We start from the raw sequence: 21,843 nt of genomic DNA, 5'->3' as shown, positions 1-21,843 counted from the left end.
AGATAGAACATTCCTCTTCTTTAGTTGGAAGTTCCCCTTAAAGTTCTTTTTTGTACTAACTTTGAACTATAGTTGATCACGGACTCAGTGATATAGACAAACTTGCACCACAAGCTGAGACACAAGAATGGTGACACAACATAGTTATTACATGTCATACAAGATGGGTTTGTTGCAGTGCCGCATTTCCCATATTTTCTTCATTCATACAACACCAACCACCAACTCACTGTAGACTGTTTTTGATGTTGTTGAGCAACAGTTATACAATTTTTTTTAAAGGAACATACTGCCATTTGACTGTTTTATTGGTTATTTAAGTACAATCTAGATTTTGGTCTTTTATGCCATTTTCAAGTATTTGCTGTTTCCTAAAAACATCACTCATGGACAATATAAATATGGTTGTCTATCACTGGGATGAAAAAATTAATAATAATTCCACATCACCTTTAAGAGATGTTTTCCTGCTGATAGAAGCATTCATTCATCACCTTTGACTGTCTTAACAGCTGGAAAACATCTATTAAAGGTGATGCAGAATTAATAATTTTCTCTTCCCAGTGACACACAACCACATTTACATCGCACAAAAGTGAAGCTTTTAGGAAACATCAAATCTTGGAAATAGCATAATAGGACGAAACCTGGGTTGTACTTAAATAAACAATTAAAAATAAAATGGTGGTTAGTTCCTTTAAAAAGTCACTGTAGACTGTTGACCCTAAATGCACTTTGGTGAATGATTTAATTTCAAATAGGAAGCTAACAAGGCTTTCAACAAGTGATGTTATATTGTTTAATAGAACACTGTTTACTAATGAGACCATGAACAATATCTAAAACAACTGCTTACATTAAACCTCATATAATTTGAGAATGTATCAACTTGTGGGATGCAGTCAATGAAGGATCATCTGGTCTCTTCATATATGTTGAATGCACGGCAGTATTAACCATTTATCTATAAAAATTTAATTGAACTGTCAGAAGATATGCCCATTTAGGTTTGCACAGATCATAGGATCAATGTAATGCAATACCATTGTATTTTATATGATGTATATGGCAGTATTCAACAACAATGTGTGTTGTTACAGAAATCTAATCCAAGTCTCTATTTCTTTTCGGGATCACTTTGTTATGACATTTGTTTGGCCTGTCGCTAGCGTGGTCACGGGTAATGCCTAATTTCACTATTTTTTTAAAGATTAATGTTTAACATATTTATTATTATTTATTTTATGGCCTTCATTGGACCACTGTAGTCAAAAATACAAAGTTCTAAACAAGTTGTTACACATGGATACAATTTGGTTCGACAATAACTTAATATATTTAGGTAATATAATTATTAGAGGCTATTCTTATATGAAAGATGTTTTGCTCTTCTGTCTGCCCAATATTTCTTCATTCTTTCAGATATTTTCTTTCTTTCTTCATCTGAGACAACTCTTCCTGTACTCCTTTTATTGATTTTCATTTGTAGTCTGGTTTGCAGGTCTTGCAGTATTCTGGTTTTCTCTATCTTGTTTTTTAGGTCATCTACTGTAATTTGAAGTTCTTTTATATCTTCCTTAATTTCTGTGATCCATTTAATGTCGCTCTTGCTATTCCACAATTTTTGTATTATTTTTTTACTAATTCTGTTTTCTGGAGTTCTCATCAGATGTCCAAAGAATGAGATGCGTTTCTTCCTGATTGTGCTCATGATTGGTTCTATTTTCTTATATACTGTTTCATTTGATGCTATTCTCCAATGTCCATTTATTTTATGCTGTTTATTTATACATGTCCTAATTATTCTTCTTTCTATTTTTAGTATTCTGGCAATTTCTGCTGTATTAGTTGTTTTGAAGATAGTTTCAGCTGCATATGTTATTTCTGGTTGTGTAACTGTTTTATAGTGTTTTAATTTTTCGTCTATAGATAGGTTTTTTTGTTGTATGTAGTTTTGGTAATGTAATTTGCATAGTTCAGTTTTTTTATTCTATTTTGCCATGATGGCTTCTCATTTAGATTGTATGTTATTATTTCGCCTAAATATTTAAATTTATCAACAATTTTGATTTCCTGTTCTCCTATTGTAATTTTGTTTGCAAGTGGTGGATCAGTTAGCATGTTGTTTGTTGTTGTGGTCTTCAGTCCTGAGACTGGTTTGATGCAGCTCTCCATGCTACTCTATCCTGTGCAAGCTTTTTCATCTCCCAGTACCTACTGCAACCTACATCCTTCTGAATCTGCTTAGTGTATTCATCTCTTGGTCTCCCTCTACGATTTTTACCCTCCACGCTGCCCTCCAATACTAAATTGGTGATCCCTTGATGCCTCAGAACATGTCCTACCAACCGATCCCTTCTTCTGGTCAAGTTGTGCCACAAACTTCTCTTCTCCCCAATCCTATTCAATACTTCCTCATTAGTTATGTGATCTACCCATCTAATCTTCAGCATTCTTCTGTAGCACCACATTTCGAAAGCTTCTATTCTCTTCTTGTCCAAACTATTTATCGTCCATGTTTCACTTCCATACATGGCTACACTCCATACAAATACTTTCAGAAATGACTTCCTGACACTTAAACCTATACTCGATGTTAACAAATTTCTCTTCTTCAGAAACGCTTTCCTTGCCATTGCCAGTCTACATTTTATATCCACTCTACTTCGACCATCATCAGTTATTTTGCTCCCCAAATAGCAAAACTCCTTTACTACTTTAAGTGTCTCACTTCCTAATCTAATTCCCTCAGCATCACCCGACTTAATTAGACTACATTCCATTATCCTCGTTTTGCCTTTGTTGATGTTCATCTTATATCCTCCCTTCAAGACACCATCCATTCCGTTCAACTGCTCTTCCAAGTCCTTTGCTGTCTCTGACAGAATTACAATGTCATCGGCGAACCTCAAAGTTTTTATTTCTTCTCCATGAATTTTAATACCTACTCCTAATTTTTCTTTTGTTTCCTTTACTGCTTGCTCAATATACAGATTGAACAACATCGGGGAGAGGCTACAACCCTGTCTTACTCCCTTCCCAACCACTGCTTCCCTTTCATGTCCCTCGACTCTTATAACTGCCATCTGGTTTCTGTACAAATTGTAAATAGTCTTTCGCTCCCTGTATTTTACCCCTGCCACCTTTAGAATTTGAAAGAGAGTATTCCAGTCAACATTGTCAAAAGCTTTCTCCAAGTCTACAAATGCTAGAAACGTAGGTTTGCCTTTCCTTAATCTTTCTTCTAAGATAAGTCGTAAGGTCAGTATTGCCTCACGTGTTCCAGTGTTTCTACGGAATCCAAACTGATCTTCCCCGAGGTTGGCTTCTACTAGTTTTTCCATTCGTCTGTAAAGAATTTGTGTTAGTATTTTGCAGCTGTGACTTATTAAACTGATGGTTCGGTAACTTTCACATCTGTCAACACCTGCTTTCTTTGGAATTGGAATTATTATATTCTTCTTGAAGTCTGAGGGTATTTCGCCTGTCTCATACATCTTGCTCACCAGATGGTAGAGTTTTGTCAGGACTGGCTCTCCCAAGGCCGTCAGTAGTTCTAACGGAATGTTGTCTACTCCAGGGGCCTTGTTTCGACTAAGGTCTTTCAGTGCTCTGTCAAACTCTTCACGCAGTATCATATCTCCCATTTCATCTTCATCTACATCCTCTTCCATTTCCATAATATTGTCCTCAAGTACATCGCCCTTGTATAGATCCTCTATATACTCCCTCCACCTTTCTGCTTTCCCTTCTTTGCTTACAACTGGGTTTCCATCTGAGCTCTTGATATTCATACAAGTCGTTCTCTTATCTCCAAAGGTCTCTTTAATTTTCCTGTAGGCAGTATCTATCTTACCCCTAGTGAGATAGTCCTCTACATCCTTACATTTGTCCTCTAGCCATCCCTGCTTAGCCATTTTGCACTTCCTGTCGATCTCATTTTTGAGACGTTTGTATTCCTTTTTGCCTGCTTCATTTACTGCATTTTTATATTTTCTCCTTTCATCAATTAAATTCAATATTTTTTCTGTTACCCAAGGATTTCTACCAGCCCTCGTCTTTTTACCTACTTTATCCTCTGCTGCCTTCGCTACTTCATCCCTCAAAGCTACCCAATCTTCTTCTACTGTATTTCTTTCCCCCATTCCTGTCAATTGTTCCCTTATGCTCTCCCTGAAACTCTGTACAACCTCTGGTTCTTTCAGTTTATCCAGGTCCCATCTCCTTAAATTCCCACCTTTTTGCAGTTTCTTCAGTTTTAATCTACAGGTCATAACCAATAGATTGTGGTCAGAGTCCACATCTGCCCCTGGAAATGTCTTACAATTTAAAACCTGGTTCCTAAATCTCTGTCTTACCATTATGTAATCTATCTGATACCTTTTAGTATCTCCAGGGTTCTTCCATGTATAAAACCTTCTTTCATGATTCTTAAACCAAGTGTTAGCTATGATTATGTTGTGCTCTGTGCAAAATTCTACCAGGCGGCTTCCTCTTTCATTTCTTAGCCCCAATCCATATTCACCTACTATGTTTCCTTCTCTCCCTTTTCCTACACTCGAATTCCAGTCACCCATGACTATTAAATTTTCATCTCCCTTCACAATCTGAATAATTTCTTTTATTTCATCATACATTTCTTCAATTTCTTCGTCATCTGCAGAGCTAGTTGGCATATAAACTTGTACTACTGTAGTAGGTTTGGGCTTCGTATCTATCTTGGCCACAATAATGCGTTCACTATGCTGTTTGTAGTAGCTTACCCACATTCCTATTCATTATTAAACCTACTCCTGCATTACCCCTATTTGACTTTGTGTTTATAACCCTGTAGTCACCTGACCAGAAGTCTTGTTCATCTTCTTCTGTTCTCCTATTGTAATTTTGTTTGCAAGTGGTGGATCAGTTAGCATAATCTCCGTTTTTTCAAATGATATTCTAAGGCCTACTTTCTCTGCTATTTCTTGTAGTGATTTCACTTGTTGCCTAGCTTCTTGAACGGTGTTGGCTAGGAGAGCAAGATCATCAGTGAATCCCAAGCAGTTTAAGCTAATATCATATTTTGCACTTCCAATTCTTATCCTCTTTGGATTGTCCTTGTACCATTCTCTCATTATGTATTCCAGGGCACAGCTGAAAAGTAATGGTGATAGGCAGTCACCTTGTCTTAAGCCTGTTTTTATAAGGAATGGTTCCGAAATTTCTCCTCTAAACTTCACTTTTGATTTGGTGTTGGTTAGAGTGAGTTGTATTATTTTAATTAGTTTTGGATGGAGTCCTAGATTTCTTAAAATTTTTAATACTGAAGGTCTGTGGAGACAGTCATATGCCTTCTTAAAAATCTACAAATGTTATTGCCAGAGGTTTGTTCCGTTTCTTGTAGTATGCCATAATCAATTTTAAACTAATTATCTGCTCTGCACAGCTTCTCCATGGTCTGAAACCTCCCTACATATTTAATTTTCTTTCAAAAAAAATTGATTCTGGAAGTCTCCTTTTATTATTATTATTATTATATTATTATTATTATTATTAGTATTCACAATGTGAACAAACACCACAGCTGACTGGGGTTCATCGACGTATAATATAAACTGGCTGCTGTTGCACCCACCGAGTATGCTACAAATTTTTATTAGCAGTTCTTCGTGGTTGATAGGAAAGCTGTCTCTTACATATATGTCTCTTACATATATGTCTCTTACATATATTACTATTAGTAAAGAACTAAACAGTCAGACTAAAAATTTAGAGAGCCTGTCGGCTGTCTCTGAAGCTTCTACCCAATATAATGTAGACCTTTTTGCTGAATTAAACAGTAAAGTGACAAAACTTGACAAACAACTAGAAGATCATTTTGCAGACTAGAAAGTAGGAAAAAAACACTATTAAAATCAGATATTAATATAATTAATGATCAATTCAAAAAATTAAAACTAATGTTATAACAAGATCTGGTTCGAAATAACACGTTTGAAAGAGGAGTTTTACGATAATTTAGAAGTACTGCAAACAGAGCTCAGGGGAGAAGTGCAGGAAGTGTCACCTGGTGTAAATGCCCAAGAAAATTACAGGAAGGCAGTTTCTTGGATGTAGCAACTGAGTTAAGGGAAACTAGGCAGGAATTCAAAACTTTAAACAAACAAGTGAACGGTAACAGTCACTGGATTACTGAATTAAAGGAAACATTCCAACAAAATCCAGTTAGGAAAATGGGAGTAGTACAGTCAGCAACAGTAGATTTTGTACACAGAGCAGAACACACTGAGGGTAGAGATTATTAACCACAGCCAGATTAAATGTACTGAAAGGACTATTGATAAAGATATTGGGAATAGAGACTGGAGGACCCACACTATTAATTTGAACAAGAAATTTGAGGAATCTGAAAACAAGGGGGAATTAAAACAGAGTACTGTGCTTTCACCCAGAATGATAGGGAGTGCAGATGAGTGGTGGGAGGAGTTTCATTTAGAAAGTGGAAGTCATCTATCCAGTAAGAATCCCTGTTTCAAGCCTGAAGGGAAAGTACATACTATAATACTTTTACGAACATCTAAAGATAATATTTCTGCAATGTGGAACGATAAAAAGAAAATCTATCTTGTAACACAACACCTGAGGGGCAAAGCCGGAGTATGGAGTGTCCTTAATGTGATACAAGTCCAGAATTGGAAAGATTTTGAGAGGCAGTTTAAAGAGAAATATTGGTCTGACAGAGAACAGCAGAAAGTAACTCTAGAATTACTGGGCCCAGAAAATATTATGAATGGCACGTAACAAGGGTAAAGTTCTCACATGAGAGCCATTTTTTGACAGTATTAATCAGTAGGATTCCCATATATGTAAGAAGAAAATGATTGGTAAGGCATCCAGAGTCAGTTCAATTTTAAGTTACTTGGAACAATTGGGTATCCTTAATAAAGCTCATGAGGAAGGAAAGTGGAGAAAAAATGGTCAGAATTCACAAGATGGACTGACAGTAAGCAAAGTAGTTACTGTACAAAAAGAAACAAAATACTGGCAAGCTGTACAGTGTGTTCCAATGTAAAGGGTGAAGAATAAATGGGAACAGATCTTATGAGGGAGAAATATTCACTCACAGAATTGTTGAAATTGAAGATACATAAATCTCTTTGGACAGCAACGAAAAGGTGCTCAAGGAGAACATGTGTAAAACAGGTCAAGCGGTACAATGAAGAAATGCAAACTGCAATAAATTTCACAAAGCACTGCCACTTGTAGATCATAATGATTAAACTTATATAAACTATACTGGTTTAGTTTTGAGTTATAGGCATGGAGTTTCATAACTTTTATAAGTCTTTTACAGATAGTTGTTAAGAAAGTGGGGTTATTAGTTGGCAGCTGCCATACAATCATTTCAGTGAGTTCTTGTAACACAAAACTAGGGCAAAATATGAAATATAACTTTATGTTTCTCCAGTATAAGACACAATAAACTATTATTTGGTAATTATTACAAGGTTTGCCACTGTGATGAGATAGTAAAATGTGCTTTGTAGGACTAATAATAATCAAACTAGGGAAGTAGCTCCTCTGTCTTGACCACTGACTGCTAATATTTAGCTTGATTATTCAGCAAGTTAACTTTTTGCAAATAGTAATACTTTGTGATTTTTATGCTTGGATATTTTGTAGGGACATGTTTTTTAATGGATTGAAATTATATTACTATATTTATGTCTAGGTTAATCCGATTAAGCTCTATTCTAACAGTATTTATGGTTAGGATCCAGTTTTAAGGAACTTAGGACAGTCTATGTACTCGACTAAAAATGGTCAGTGAGGAGTAACATCTTGTTCAAATAAGGGGTGTTAAGGTTCTGCAGTACTTTTGTGGGGGTGAAGGTAAGCAGGGAGAGGGGGATGAGTGAGGGCAAACCTCATACTTATAGATGGAGTACACTTATTATATTTTTCCCTAGCACCCGTCCTGGAAAGGGCATAAATATTGTACTGGGTACAAAAGTGAGTGGAGCTGCTTGAGAAAGAGAGTTCCCTGCTGACTGTAAAAAGTAATTTTATACAGATATTTAACCCTGGAAGCAGCCAAAGTATTGTTATCTAAAAGAACAAAAATGTGATATGATCCCCCAAGTTCCTGAGAGAGATGATACCCAGGATTATTTTCCAAAATAATTAACACAAACCATATTGAACAATACCTAAAGCAGAGAGCATTACGGCTTCCCATTACTGTCACAGCACAGAATGTTTAAAGCTTCAATGAACATTGCAATAGAGCACAACACACTTTATGTTGTCGAATGCTGAATGGAAGCTATCTCCTGTTCCTATAAATTGCTAAGCCCAGAACCCAAATGCAGGAGGGTTCATCTGGATAAAGGTGCTCTTACCTTTGTTTGTGTGGTGTTGGAAACAGTAGAGTGGTTTAAGGAAATGGTGACCAAGATATCTCTGCAGGAAGAGGCAGAGCTGCTGGTGAAGACAGTTTGTTTAAGACCACAGAAGTACCGATTTTGGTACCAAAACTTCTTAAGGATTCTCCCTCACAGACTCTATTCGAGAAAATAGGGTGCAAAACCAGAAGGTCTTGACATAGGATTGGTGGGTAATGAAACGAAAAATTGTATCAGATGGTCAAACTCTTAGTGGTGGAAGTTGGTAGTGTGGCAATGTGAGAACAGGATCTGAAATTGTACTTAACGTTCTTGCAGGTCACCACCAGGATAATCAAAGACATCAAAAGCAACCATGTTGACAAGTTGGAGGCTGCAAGTGTTGCAGAGAAACCTGCGATACAGTAAAGGTGCAATTGCTGCCCGGAATCATTTGCTGGGAAGACAGAAGGTGGACATGGCCTTGATCCAAAAACCCTATCTATATAAAGGGGGTGTTTCAGGCAAATGAGAAACTGGAGATGAGTCAATTTATGCTATAAATCTAAGAGCTTCATAAAATGTATTTGTGTTAAGAATGGAATTTCATTCATGTCGATGGTGGGCTTCTTGTCCAGGGACTTACCGACCATCGGGATGAAACAACATGAGGAATGAACGACAAGGGAAATTTTATTGACCTCAGTTTACCTTCCTTCCTTATGAGGACAGTATGGCTCCTTCCAGGAGGTATGGAGACTGGAAGACAGCTGCTCGCAGCAGACTAAACTACTGCTGCTTGGTTGTGACGCCAATGGCCACAACCTGGTATGGGGAAGCAGCAACACCAACACCATGTACTTGAACCCCTACTACGAAATCTTGAATAGGGCTAGAGAACCTATCCTCATGAATAGAAGAAAGGAAGAAGTAACTGACATAACTCTTGGGTTCACTCTAATTGGTAGTTATGTAAAACAATGGCATATGGTGATGGAGCCCACCTTATCTGACCACATGTATATTAATACACCAAAGAGCCAAAACATTATGACCACCTGCTTAGTAGTGTGTTGGTCCACCTCTGGAATGAAATATAGCAGTGGTTCTCTGCATGGCATTGACTTGAAAAGACGTTGGTAGGTTTCCAGAGGTATGTGGTATAACATGTCTACACACAGGTCATGCAATTTCTGTAATTACAAGCTGGTGGTGGTTTGTGGCCTCGGAGCTAACATTCGATAGCATCCCTATGTGTTAGATTGGGTTCAGACCAAGGAAATTTCGTGGTCAAGATATAAACAAGAGTTCACTGTCATCTTCCTTAAACTACTGCAATATGATTCAGCCCTGTAATGTCAACCTGCTGAAAGATGCCATCCACTTGGGAGAAGACATCAAGCATGAACAGATAACGAGTGACAGCAATGATGTTCACATACTCCACAGCTGTCATAGTGCTTTCAGTTACTGTTCAGGCCCCACAGAAGCCCATGTGGATGTCCCTCATAGCATAATAATGTCTCCAACTGGCCTGTGTGCCTGGTGCAACATATGTTTTCAGCAGCCACTAGCCTTGATGATGGCCATCTGAACACGACCATCGAGCTACCGTAACAAGAAATGTGATTCATCCGACCAGGTGACATGATATCATTGCTCCATGGTTCAGACTAAATGATCCCATTTCCTACTGCAGTCATAATCAACGATGCTGTTGGGTCAACATGGGAACACAATGTAGTTATTGCTGCAGAGTCCCATGTTCAACAATGCACGCCAAACAGTATGTTCTGAAACACTTGAGCCTGCATCAGAATTGTACTCTGTTGCCAAACCCACTGCAGATCATCACCTACCCTGCTTTATATGGAGGGAAAGCCTCTGAACTCCACACTCTGTGCTGAGGTGTGGACTTCCAAGACTTTGCCACTTACTCATGGCTTGCTTGTTCTTCAACTGCTTTCCACAGATGCTCTCATCAGTAGCAGGTGAACAGCCAAGGAAATTTGCCATTTCTGAAATGCTCATTTCAAGGTGCCGGGCCTTAATAATCTGTCCTTTGATAAAGTCTCTCATGTCAGGTGATTTGCCAATTTGCAGCCCATATCATCACTAGAATGATTCCCCATTCACCTATGGCCCACTTATATATGTTCCTTACAGCATCACATCACCACAGTGCCACCAGGCAACATTAAATCTTGCGGAGGGCAATGGACATAATGTGGACTTATCAGTATATAATGTAATTAGATAGATAAAAAAATCTCACCATGTGACAGCAGAGGAACAAGTATATGGAGGATAAGTAAATGTGCAAGCTTTTGGGGCCAGTGGCTCTTTCTTCTGGCAGAAAGGTTAAAGAGAAAGGAAGAGGGATAAAGGAAAAGGACTGGTGAGACTTAGGAAATTGAAGAGTTCAGAAAAGTTACCCAGATCCCCAGGTCAAGGGAGACTTACTGGATGGGATGAGGAAAGACTAATTGTTGAGGACTGTACTGGATGAGCTTTGAAAAGCTGAGAGCCTAGAGGTGGAAGACTGGGTAAAAGCAAGACAGAGATTACTACAAAAACACTATACAAGAGTTAATAAGAGCACAAAGCTAAGTGCATTGTATGTGATAGGGGTGGAGGGCAGGAAAAAATAGACAGGTCAGAAAATGAAAGAAGTAGAAAACTACAAGGGAGTGAAGAAATGAATAGTTACTGAGAAGAAACACTAAGATCGTAGAAATCAACATAAATTAAAGCCAGGTATATGGCCAGAACCAAGGACATGTTGTCACACCTGCTCCCACCTCAGAGTTCTGAGAATCTGGTGTTTGGTGGAAAAATCCAATTGGCACGTATGGTGAAACAGGCACTGAGGCACATACATTAAGTTTAAGGTTGGAATGATGTTAAGCAGACCATGACCTATAGGAATCCTGGCAAAACAGACAGGGACTCATGTAGAAAAAACCTAAATTCACACTTATTTGACATAAGAACTTCGATAAGAAATCCAGTAGATTTTGAGAAAATAGCAGACGTAGTGACATCTGACATTAAGACCTCATATTCATAAAACTGCCCAATCACCTAGCAGTGCATAAACACAAACGTACCTTGGTGGATCAACGATATGAAAGGGCAAAGGAAGCAGGTACAAATACTGTTCAACTTTGCAAGGAAGAAGAGACAATGGGCAGAATATCAAGGGACCTGGTCAAGTATAACGTTGTGATCAAGCAAATGAAGCTATCTTCCTGGAAGGTATTCTGTGAGGAAGTGTAAGGTGCAGATACTTGTGCTACACTTTAGAAAATATTCCCTAGAATACCAACTAATCCAGGAGGTTCTCCAGAGAGGAGGATGGTGGCAACTAATCCAGGAGGTTCTCCAGAGAGGAGGACGGTGGGTTTACAAGGCCAGCGAGTGAGATAATGGATGTGATCCTCAATAATCAGTCAGTGATGCTCTCTGGCATACAACGTAGGTCACGAATCAGTCCCTGAGAGGAAGAGGAGGAGAAGGAGGAGGAGAGTAGAATTTAACATCCTGTCAACAATGAGGTCATTAGAGACTGAGTACAAGCTTGAATGAGGGAAGGACGGGGAAGGAAATTGGCCAAGCCCTTTCAAAGGAACCTTTCTGGTATTTGCCTGACGCAATTTCAGGAAATTGTGGAAAACCTAGATCACGATGGCTGGACTCAGATTTGAACAACCGTCCTCCCGAATGCGAATCCAGTGTGCTAACTACTGCACCACACAGACACTGGTTTACGGGTTATCAAAGAGAGAACTTGAGAATCTGTCAGAGAATTTGTTGACCTCAAAAAAAACCAGTGGACAATCGGACCATTTCAACAGTTCATCTCACCAGGCCCAGATGGTATCTTTCAAGCTCTACAGCAACAAGCAGGAAGGATTTAATTACATTCCTGTGTAAGGTCAACCTAGCAGCAAGGATCATTTCTAATGCTTGGATGATAGTGAGGGTTGTTTTCATGCCAAACGCAGGGAGAACTGATGATAACACACCAAGGATATGAGACCAATCAGTCTCCTCCTTCCTTCTAAACACATTAGAAAAACTGGTTAATGTGCACCTTGGGGAAAAAAGGTTAACCAAGGTTCCTCTACACGTAAACCAATATGGATATCAACCAGGTAAGTCATATGAAACAACATTTCACCAACTTGTTGGGAAAGTGGAAAAAGTACTACACTTTCAGAAAATAGCTCTCTGCATCTTGCGGGACACTGAGGTTGGCTTTTAGCATAATGACCTTTGAATCCGTGGTTACAGCAGCAGAAGAGCATGGCACTAAGACAATCATATACAGGTGGATTAAGACCATGCTAAGGAGAAGAATGGTTGAAGCCACAAATGACTGATGAGAACATGATGATCAACATTGTCAGAATGTGTCCGCAAGGGGGGAGGTCATGTCCCCACCACTGTGGAACCTAGTGGTGAATTAACTCATTGAAGAGTTAAATACTATACTCTGTTCATCACAGGAATAAATCTGATTTAAACATTATGCCATGCATTCTTCCGTGTTTGCTTGAATCTCATTGGATTACATTTCACGTGGAGCGGAAGCCACGCTGTGACCAGTACAGTCAAGTATAATCATAAGGATACGTTCTATGCTGAATTACACGCACATACACTGAGTAATAATATGGAACAACAGCTTTACCAGCGCATTAAAATTTGACAGCACTGGTCAGCCAGCAGTCCAACTAACCTACAATGATGTGACCAGTTGCAGTTCAGATGTAAAAAGAGGTAAACAAAGAAACGATACAGCTTCGAATGTCATTTAATTTTTAAAGAGAATGAAATAATATTTGGCAAAACTCCAGCACTACCATGCGCTTTTTAGGTGACTAAACAGAAAGGATAAAATGCTCTCGTACCCACCTGACACAGTATTCTAATTACAAACAAGAGCGATGAAAATTTCTAACTTAAACACAGGGTAATTTTTCTGAGCAAGCTGTGTGTGATGCAAAAGCATACTGCAGGGATTCACCATACTATTGAATACTGAAGCCACTGAAGGTCTTAATTACAGTCAGTCATCAGGTAATCTCTTCGCTCCTTCCTTCTCCAAACCCGAGAAACACACATCACTTCTGGAAGTATCATCTGCTACATTGATAACGAGCCTATCAATAACAGAATCCATGAAGCCAACCACGCACTGCATTTTCTCCTCTCCTTTCATGATGAACCATTCTGTATCCCACGAGCATTCGGCAGTGACATGTGAAAAAACTGCATGCATTAGTTCCAGTATGTCTGGCAGCTTAACAGTCTTGTTACTTCTCAGGCCAAATCCTGTAACTTGGCTCCAGATCAGTTCTGTCGGGTTCATATTGTAATGGTACACTGGCAAATGTAAAAATGCAGCATTTGTATGGTGTGCTCGATGCTGTGAAAATGATTGTTTTTCATGTTTCTACGACACTTATCAACATCTACGGTATAAAACGATTGTTTTTCATGTTTCTACGACACTTATCAACATCTGTGGTATAAAACGATAGACGTAGTGCAAATAAAGAGTATTTGGTTTTTATTTTTTCCTTAAAAATTAAATTGTTATGTTTTCTTAATTTAAGCAACTTGTATTACCAGTCTTTCATAAAATACTGATAATAAAGAATTTACATTTGAAATAACAGGAATTTCATGTGCAATATGTAATTAGAAACAAGAAGACGTACATAGTTCATAAAAAAAATTGATGAATTTTACAATTGCAAGATGTAGAAATTTCAAATTCAATGAGAAAAAAATGATGATCCATGGAAGATTTGAACCAGCAAAACATGAACTGCAATTAATTATCAATCAAGTATGCTACCGACTCTGCTATATGACCAGTGTGAATGTGTGTGTCAATATCTAATACAATCCCTCATTTCTGACAATCTCTGTAAATTTATGAAAAACATAAAGAACAATCTATTTCTCAGCACTTTTTAATTGTGTTCCCCACATGTGTTTCACTACACAACAGGAAACAGCCTCAGCCATTTTCATACTGCGCATTAACAGCACGACAATCAGAGCACAACAGTGCAGAGACTGTGACTGTACATGATTTTTGAAATAAAAACTACACAGCTAAAGCATGATTAAGAAAAACATTTGATAGCCATCAATACATTTGAATATCATAAAGCTTCATTTAACATAACTTAGTAATAATATATCTAATACTTAAGTAGGACCTATTTCCAAGAGGGTACCACCACCAGTGTACGTGTGCTACAGCTTCAGACCAACCATTGGGTTTGTGTCTGTTTGCATCAGATTTATTCTTATGATGAACAGAGTATAGATGCTATTTTTGTCAAGGAAATGCAGACAATTTAATCATATAATACTTCACAAATCTGATAGTACTGTTATTGACTAATACTTCACAACTCTGCTAGTACTGTTATAACACTAGCACAATCTGCACTAGGCATTGTGGAAAACTGGCGTAGAAAAGTGTCAGTTCCAAGAAAACTGTCGTTATGCAATTTACAAGAAGCAAATCTGCATATTGGTTGGAATTTCAAGCTCCTCAATGAAACTCTGCCAGTAGTGGATGTAGTGAAGTATTTAGGGATAATCCTAGATGTGAAATTATCACTGACCTCTCATACAAAGAATATATGTTCCAAGACAAAAGATACTCTTATGAGCACTAGAAGGTCCTGTGGTAAAAAATGGAGTCCAAACCCCATGATTATATGCTGGATACACACCACTGCAATAAGACCTATGATAATTTATGGGGCTACAGTATGACAGAATGGAACAAAAGATGGCTGCTAAGGAGCTTGGCAAGCCTGCTTTGTCATAACATGTAGAATTAGCAGCACACACACAGCTGGGATGGAGACCATGCTGGACATGCATCCATTACACCTCTGGGTCGCAATGGAGGCAACGGCAGGGGCATACTGGTTAAAAACTGGAAGTAACTGGGTTCCTTCAAGATATCCAGAATCTTACACTTGTAGAGTGAGCATAGTAAATATAGGAATGTTCAGGGGAAATCCTGGCTGCTTCAGTAAACCTGTCAATGTAACAGCTGGAAGAAGGGGGCATGGAAGAATGAACCATGGCCCTGATCAGAAGACACAGTCTCGTTTACTAATGGGTCAAAAACAGATGAAGGCACTGGAGCCAGAGTATACAGGGCACAGCCTAGAGCAGAGAGCACAGTCTCTCTAGGGAAGCTGGTCACAGTATTGCAAGTGGAAATATCCCCTATCAGAGTGTAAGCACGGAGGAGAATTTGCACAGGTGCTAAAAGGTAGCATCTATATTTATTCAGCCACACAGCTCTGAAATTCGATCAGCCTCTGCAAAGAGATCAAAGATCATTGCAGAATGTCATGAAGCTCTTGGGGGACTAGGGGAAAGGAACAGGGTAAACCTGCTCTGGGTCCCTGATCACACAGAAATTAGAGACAATGAAGAAACTGATACACATGTCTAATAATGGACTAGTGAAGGGTCTCCTATTACTCCTTAAGAGTATCATTTGGCTTTATTAAAATCACAGGTAGTGAAACTAAAATAAGCTCAGACTTGGTGCAAGGAACTGTCAACTGTCGTGCATAACATGATGGCAGGGTTGGTTACAGTGCAGCAAATCACTTATCAATTCGTGAGCAGCCACACCATCCAGAACTACATTGTTACAGGATACAAAAGCCTGGCCTTGTAACAATAACCAAAACGGCCTTGCTGTGCTGGTACTGCGAACGGCTGAAAGCAAGGGGAAACTACAGCTGTAATTTTTCCCGAGGGCATGCAGCTTTAAAATTCGGAGTAGGTATTAAAATTCATGGAGAAGAAATAAAAACTTTGAGGTTCGCCGATGACATAGTAATTCTGTCAGAGACAGCAAAGGACTTGGAAGAGCAGTTGAATGGAATGGACAGTGTCTTGAAAGGAGGATATAAGATGAACATCAACAAAAGCAAAACAAGGATAATGGAATGTAGTCTAATTAAGTCGGGTGATGCTGAGGGAATTAGATTAGGAAATGAGGCACTTAAAGTAGTAAAGGAGTTTTGCTATTTGGGGAGCAAAATAACTGATGATGGTCGAAGTAGAGAGGATATAAAATGTAGGCTGGCAATGGCAAGGAAAGCGTTTCTGAAGAAGAGAAATTTGTTAACATCCAGTATTGATTTAAGTGTCAGGAAGTCATTTCTGAAAGTATTCGTATGGAGTGTAGCCATGTATGGAAGTGAAACATGGACGATAAATAGTTTGGACAAGAAGAGAATAGAAGCTTTCGAAATGTGGTGCTACAGAAGAATGCTGAAGATTAGATGGGTGGATCACATAACTAATGAGGAAGTATTGAATAGGATTGGGGAGAAGAGAAGTTTGTGGCACAACTTGACCAGAAGAAGGGATCGGTTGGTAGGACATGTTCTGAGGCATCAAGGGATCACCAATTTAGTATTGGAGGGCAGCGTGGAGGGTAAAAATCGTAGGGGGAGACCAAGAGATGAATACACTAAGCAGATTCAGAAGGATGTAGGTTGCAGTAGGTACTGGGAGATGAAAAAGCTTGCACAGGATAGAGTAGCATGGAGAGCTGCATCAAACCAGTCTCAGGACTGAAGACCACAACAACAACAACCTCATATATCATGTACTCACTGCACATCACAGTGAACAGAGATTAGGACAAGGGCAGGAACACTGTGATAGGATACCAAAGTACGGAAAACGTTTGGTATATAGAGGTGGCAGGTTACAAGTATGATAACAACAACATGAAGTCATGTTGACTTGCCAACAGGGTACCATTCAGGTTGGTGTGAAGGTATTCTCGAGGCGGAAATGTTTACAATGGATGAAATGGAGCCTCTTACGCATGTGTCAACAACTCTCACTGGAGAAAATGTAAGAACCTAAGTATCCCCACATCCACTTATTCTAATATAGCCGCCTGTAGACACTGCCCCAACCCATCAAACACAAATTTTTTCTGAAGTTCTGAAGAACACTCTGTGGTGACAAGAGTACTTGTATGTTCTGCAGATTACATGACCTCATTCCAATTAAGTGCATAAAATAGAAACTCAAAGATGGAGCGCATGGCTTGACACAGGTCCAACTTATTTCTACTAGTTGTGGGGGAGGGTTGGGCAGTCAGGGATCAGAAAGACTCCTAAACACTTTCAATGTATTTTGGAGTCCATGCTATAACATGATGCCACAATCATCAGGCTGAAAGGAGAAGCTATACACCATTATGTACATGACTCTAATTCAATAGATCGAGTGTAGTTTAATATATTATCATCCATAAACCACTGCGGGACATGAAATCGGCAAAATCACCCCCTTATCATCACTGAAGGAATTGACTTCAAGGTAATACTGATGGTCAACAGGTCAAACTTTCACCAACTGGAGAATGGAGTTTTACCTTAGAACTTATACTGCATTAAATTGTTACACAAAATACCTCAATACCGCAAGTGAACCCTGTCTTCTGACTGAAATGTTTACAATGCTGGCTGTAATAAAGTGATTATGACAAGTATATACTACCTTGAATCAGATGGCTTGCCCCAGCTGTCACGTCCTTCCCTGCTTGGATCTGTTCTTTCTACATCCCTAACAATATTTGGTGAGCTTTTCCCTGAAAGTCGTTTATTATCTAAACTGCTATCCCGTGCTCTGCCACTATTACTGAGACTCCGAGGTTTACCTGGAGAAGTTCTGCAACAAAAACAAAAGATGTTCATCATTTAAAATTTAAAATGTGTGTATGCAGGAAATCCACTGAAATAAAATGCCTCATTATTGGCAAAGACTTCGGGGTGTTACACACTTAACACAAAACTGTGGGAAAGACAGCAATAAGTTTAAACCTGCCATTACTTCCTGATCAAGATTTCAAAACTTTCATCTGCAAATGATGTGTGTCTAGGTGTGAATCCCAGGATAGCAAATAGTTTTAAGCTATAATGAATATTCACTGCAGCAAATATTCCTCTAAAAATCAGGTATCTCGTTTTACTAGTAACATTGAGGCTGTGATGCAGGGATTAACATTTCACTTTGTGAGTTGTGTCTAAAAACTGGAAGACCACTGTACAGGAAAGACACATGTCTGGCAGCCTGGCATAAAGTTTTCTCCTGTCAAGAATGTTCCGTCAATTTCTTATGTGTCTTAGTCCTTCAAATCCTGGACTGTCTTAGTCCTTCAAATCTTGGACACTGGCACTGGGACAGAGATGACATATGAGCTGGTCCCCATATGTTCTATCAGGGATGGATCTGTGGATATTAATGGAAACAGGAGTACCCTAATATCATGCAGAAAGTTCACAGAGATACATTCCCTGTGTGTATGAACACCATCCTAATGAAAAATACTGTCTTATTGTGTTAACACAAGAGGACTCAGGGCATTTGTGACATATTTTTGTGTCCTCAAAGTTCCGCCAATCACTACGAGCTGTGATAGCATCCCACACAATAAACACCTGGAGTAACATCACTGTGCCTCTCCAAAGAAGAAAGGGACCTCTTGTCTGGTCATCACCATACTCACAGACTACGGTCATCCAAGATAGTGCAAAAGTGCAATATATCACTGAACACAAGGTAACTCCATTCAATATCAGTCCATGTTTCACTGTCATGGCACCACAGACATTTGTGTTGTACTGTCAATGGCAGCCTAAGCATGGGGCACTAATTCTTTAGTCTAGCTACTGCTCCGACCAAAGGTGGGGCACGACACAAAATTTTGCAGGGAGTCCATTGTTTGTTCTCAAACTGCAGGCACAGATGTGACGGAGTTACGATGTGCTTAGTACACAACACAGAGGTCCTCCCTTGTGTGGTTTACATGTTGCAAAGGTTGTTTCAAGTACACTGTAGAAGTTTTGCTGGGAAGCCCTTATACATCCTCCATACAGTCCTGATCTCTTCCCATGCGATTTCCATATTTTTGGTGCCCTGTAGAGAAATATTCGTGACTTGATTTGCTTTGGATGAAGAAGTGCATGCATGAGTACAATCATGTTTCTGTAGGCAACCACAAACATTTTTCCATGAAGGCCTTGACTGTCTTGTATCACAGTCAGATAATTGTATTAACAGTTATGGTGATTACTTTCTAAATAATAAACTGTTTACTTTCTTTTTTCCATCTGCCTTATTTTCATTTAACTGACCCTTATATATTGACATCTGGCAACATATTCTTTGTGTTTTAATTACTTTTGTCACACAGTGCATATTAAAATACTTCCAATAAAATAATCCTCAATTTGATCATAACATTTATGCATATATCTTTAAAATTAATGCAATGTATCTCTTTCATTTGTGACATGCTTAAAACTGTTGGATGAATTTTGCTTTATTAACAGGGACTATACAGAAAACCAACGATCCATTTAAAGGCATATTTCGTTATATGTTCAATCTTAAAACAGTCAAATTATAATGTAGGACTCCCAGAGGCAACCAATCACTAGGTCAAACCAGCCAAATTATTCTCCTGCACTCTCAAGCACTAGTGAACATCACTTTGTGCTTGGTGCCTCAAGACTTACCACATTTATGACGACGTTTCATGAAATACATTAACAAGCTGATGCACATTTTTGGGTTTTCCAGTATACTGATCAACTCTTAGAACTTCAGGATGATGCAGATGCAATTTATACTGATGCTTCAGCTGTGTACTACCCAGCCAGTTAAAGAGTGAGACAAGAAAAGGAGATGGAAAGAGAATGGACTTGACTACAGGGATCTTCTATCATTTCTACATGGTACTGTGGAAGATTTATATTTCTGCACTACACAGGCATTTATCAATTATCCTATCAATGTACAAAGATCCATAAATTTCAAAATGGGTGAATCAAGCAGACTACCATTAATACCGTATTTGAACATTATTGCTATGTTTCTTCCACCCACCCATACTAAAAACCATAGACTCCCATACATTGCAACAAATAAAAATTCTGTTCAAATCACTTAATGATAACACTTTTACTGTACACAGCAAACAGTCTCAGATTACTGCCCATTCTGTCCAACAGATAATTTATGTACACAGACAGCAACAGTTCTATCACATTTGTCTTGTACAATCCTGATGTCAATTATAGCATTGCATCAAACAGGATATCTAAACATGTGTAAGCAGCCTGTTACCTGTCATCCAGAGTTCAAGCTTCTTTTTCTCTAGGAAATTCACTATATTCAAGCCAAGAATATGTTCAGGGATCCTGCAGCACACTGCCATTAAGGAAATTGGTCTACAACTGGGTGCACCTGTTCTTTTTCCCTTACTATATAACTGGAGGAAATTGTGCATCCCCTGTCACTTAGGACTGTTGGATGTGTGAGAGTTTAACGACATATGCAAACTAAGTAAGGGGACAATATTACTCTCCATAACATCAAACTGGAAATTCCATCAGAAGCTGGCACTTTATTTGTTTTCAACTGGTTTACTGGCTTTTCAGTGCCAGAAATACTCATTTCTATGTCATCTATTTGATGATGTCATGTGGAGGCTTTACAACACTGCAGTGTGAAGAATTTTTTAACTGTGAGCTTTAAGGCTTTTTCTGTTCTTTTGCTGTCATTAGAGTGACAGAATAGAAGCTTTCGATTCGTTTAGCAATTTTGTGTATGATCTGAGTTTTCTACGATTCTCAGAAAGTTCTTTCACTATTGTATGATGTGAAACTTGTAACATGTGTCATGTGTAGCACCCCTTATAAACAATTACTTCTACAAACATGTGTCCATCAGCATTTCTATACACTTTCTTGAACTGAGAATGCAACGATCTGTTTTCTTCTTATTTTCTGAATGATGTTATAAAATCATGGTGGGTCTTTCCCACCCTTAAACTAATTATATAACACATCCTTCCCAGTGTGAAAAATTGATTATTTCAAATTCATGCACACAATTCATCTCTGTCCACTGCATTCATATTGAATGATGTCCATTCAATGTAAGGCAAGTTCCTAGCTACTGGTTATCTGGTTTGCTATGCAAAGAAAAAGTCCTAGCCTTCTTGATGAACTTAATGATTCAACTAACCATCATTATTACAATAACAACATTGTGGTCAGTAATCCCTGCCTCTTTACTGACTCTGTCAATAAGGTTGGGTCTATCTGTAGCCACAAGATATAAAAAAAAAATTCTGTTATGTTTGGACTGCTGAACTAGCTGATGAAGATAGTTTCTGGAGAAAGTTTTCAGAACTGCTTTAGGACTGCCTGTCCTCTCCACCAACGGCAGTGTATGCAGGCGTCCTAGTCTACACTTGGCATGCTAAGCTCTCCTCCTGCCACTAGTTGGGGTACTTTTGCAGAATACAGCTTAGACTTTCTTTGAATAATTTATAAGCTCTCCTCCTGCCACTAGTTGGGGTACTTTTGCAGAATACAGCTTAGAC

The 21,843-nt window shown here is 38.6% G+C and overlaps 1 protein-coding gene across 1 annotated transcript in view; it reads right to left on the bottom strand.

Annotated features, from left to right (window-relative positions):
- Window positions 1-21,843, bottom strand: part of LOC124775764 (zinc finger CCCH domain-containing protein 13-like) — a 265,138-nt gene that overhangs the window by 133,204 nt on the left and 110,091 nt on the right. Inside the window, 1 exon segment of the mRNA XM_047250596.1 lies at window positions 17,949-18,119. Within this exon segment, the coding sequence (XP_047106552.1) occupies window positions 17,949-18,119 (171 nt within the window).

This window comes from Schistocerca piceifrons, chromosome 2, assembly GCF_021461385.2.
Source record: "Schistocerca piceifrons isolate TAMUIC-IGC-003096 chromosome 2, iqSchPice1.1, whole genome shotgun sequence".
NCBI lineage: Eukaryota > Metazoa > Arthropoda > Insecta > Orthoptera > Acrididae > Schistocerca > Schistocerca piceifrons.
The sequence above is the reverse complement of the archived record's forward strand: the minus strand, read 5'-3'. Positions and strand labels throughout refer to the sequence as shown.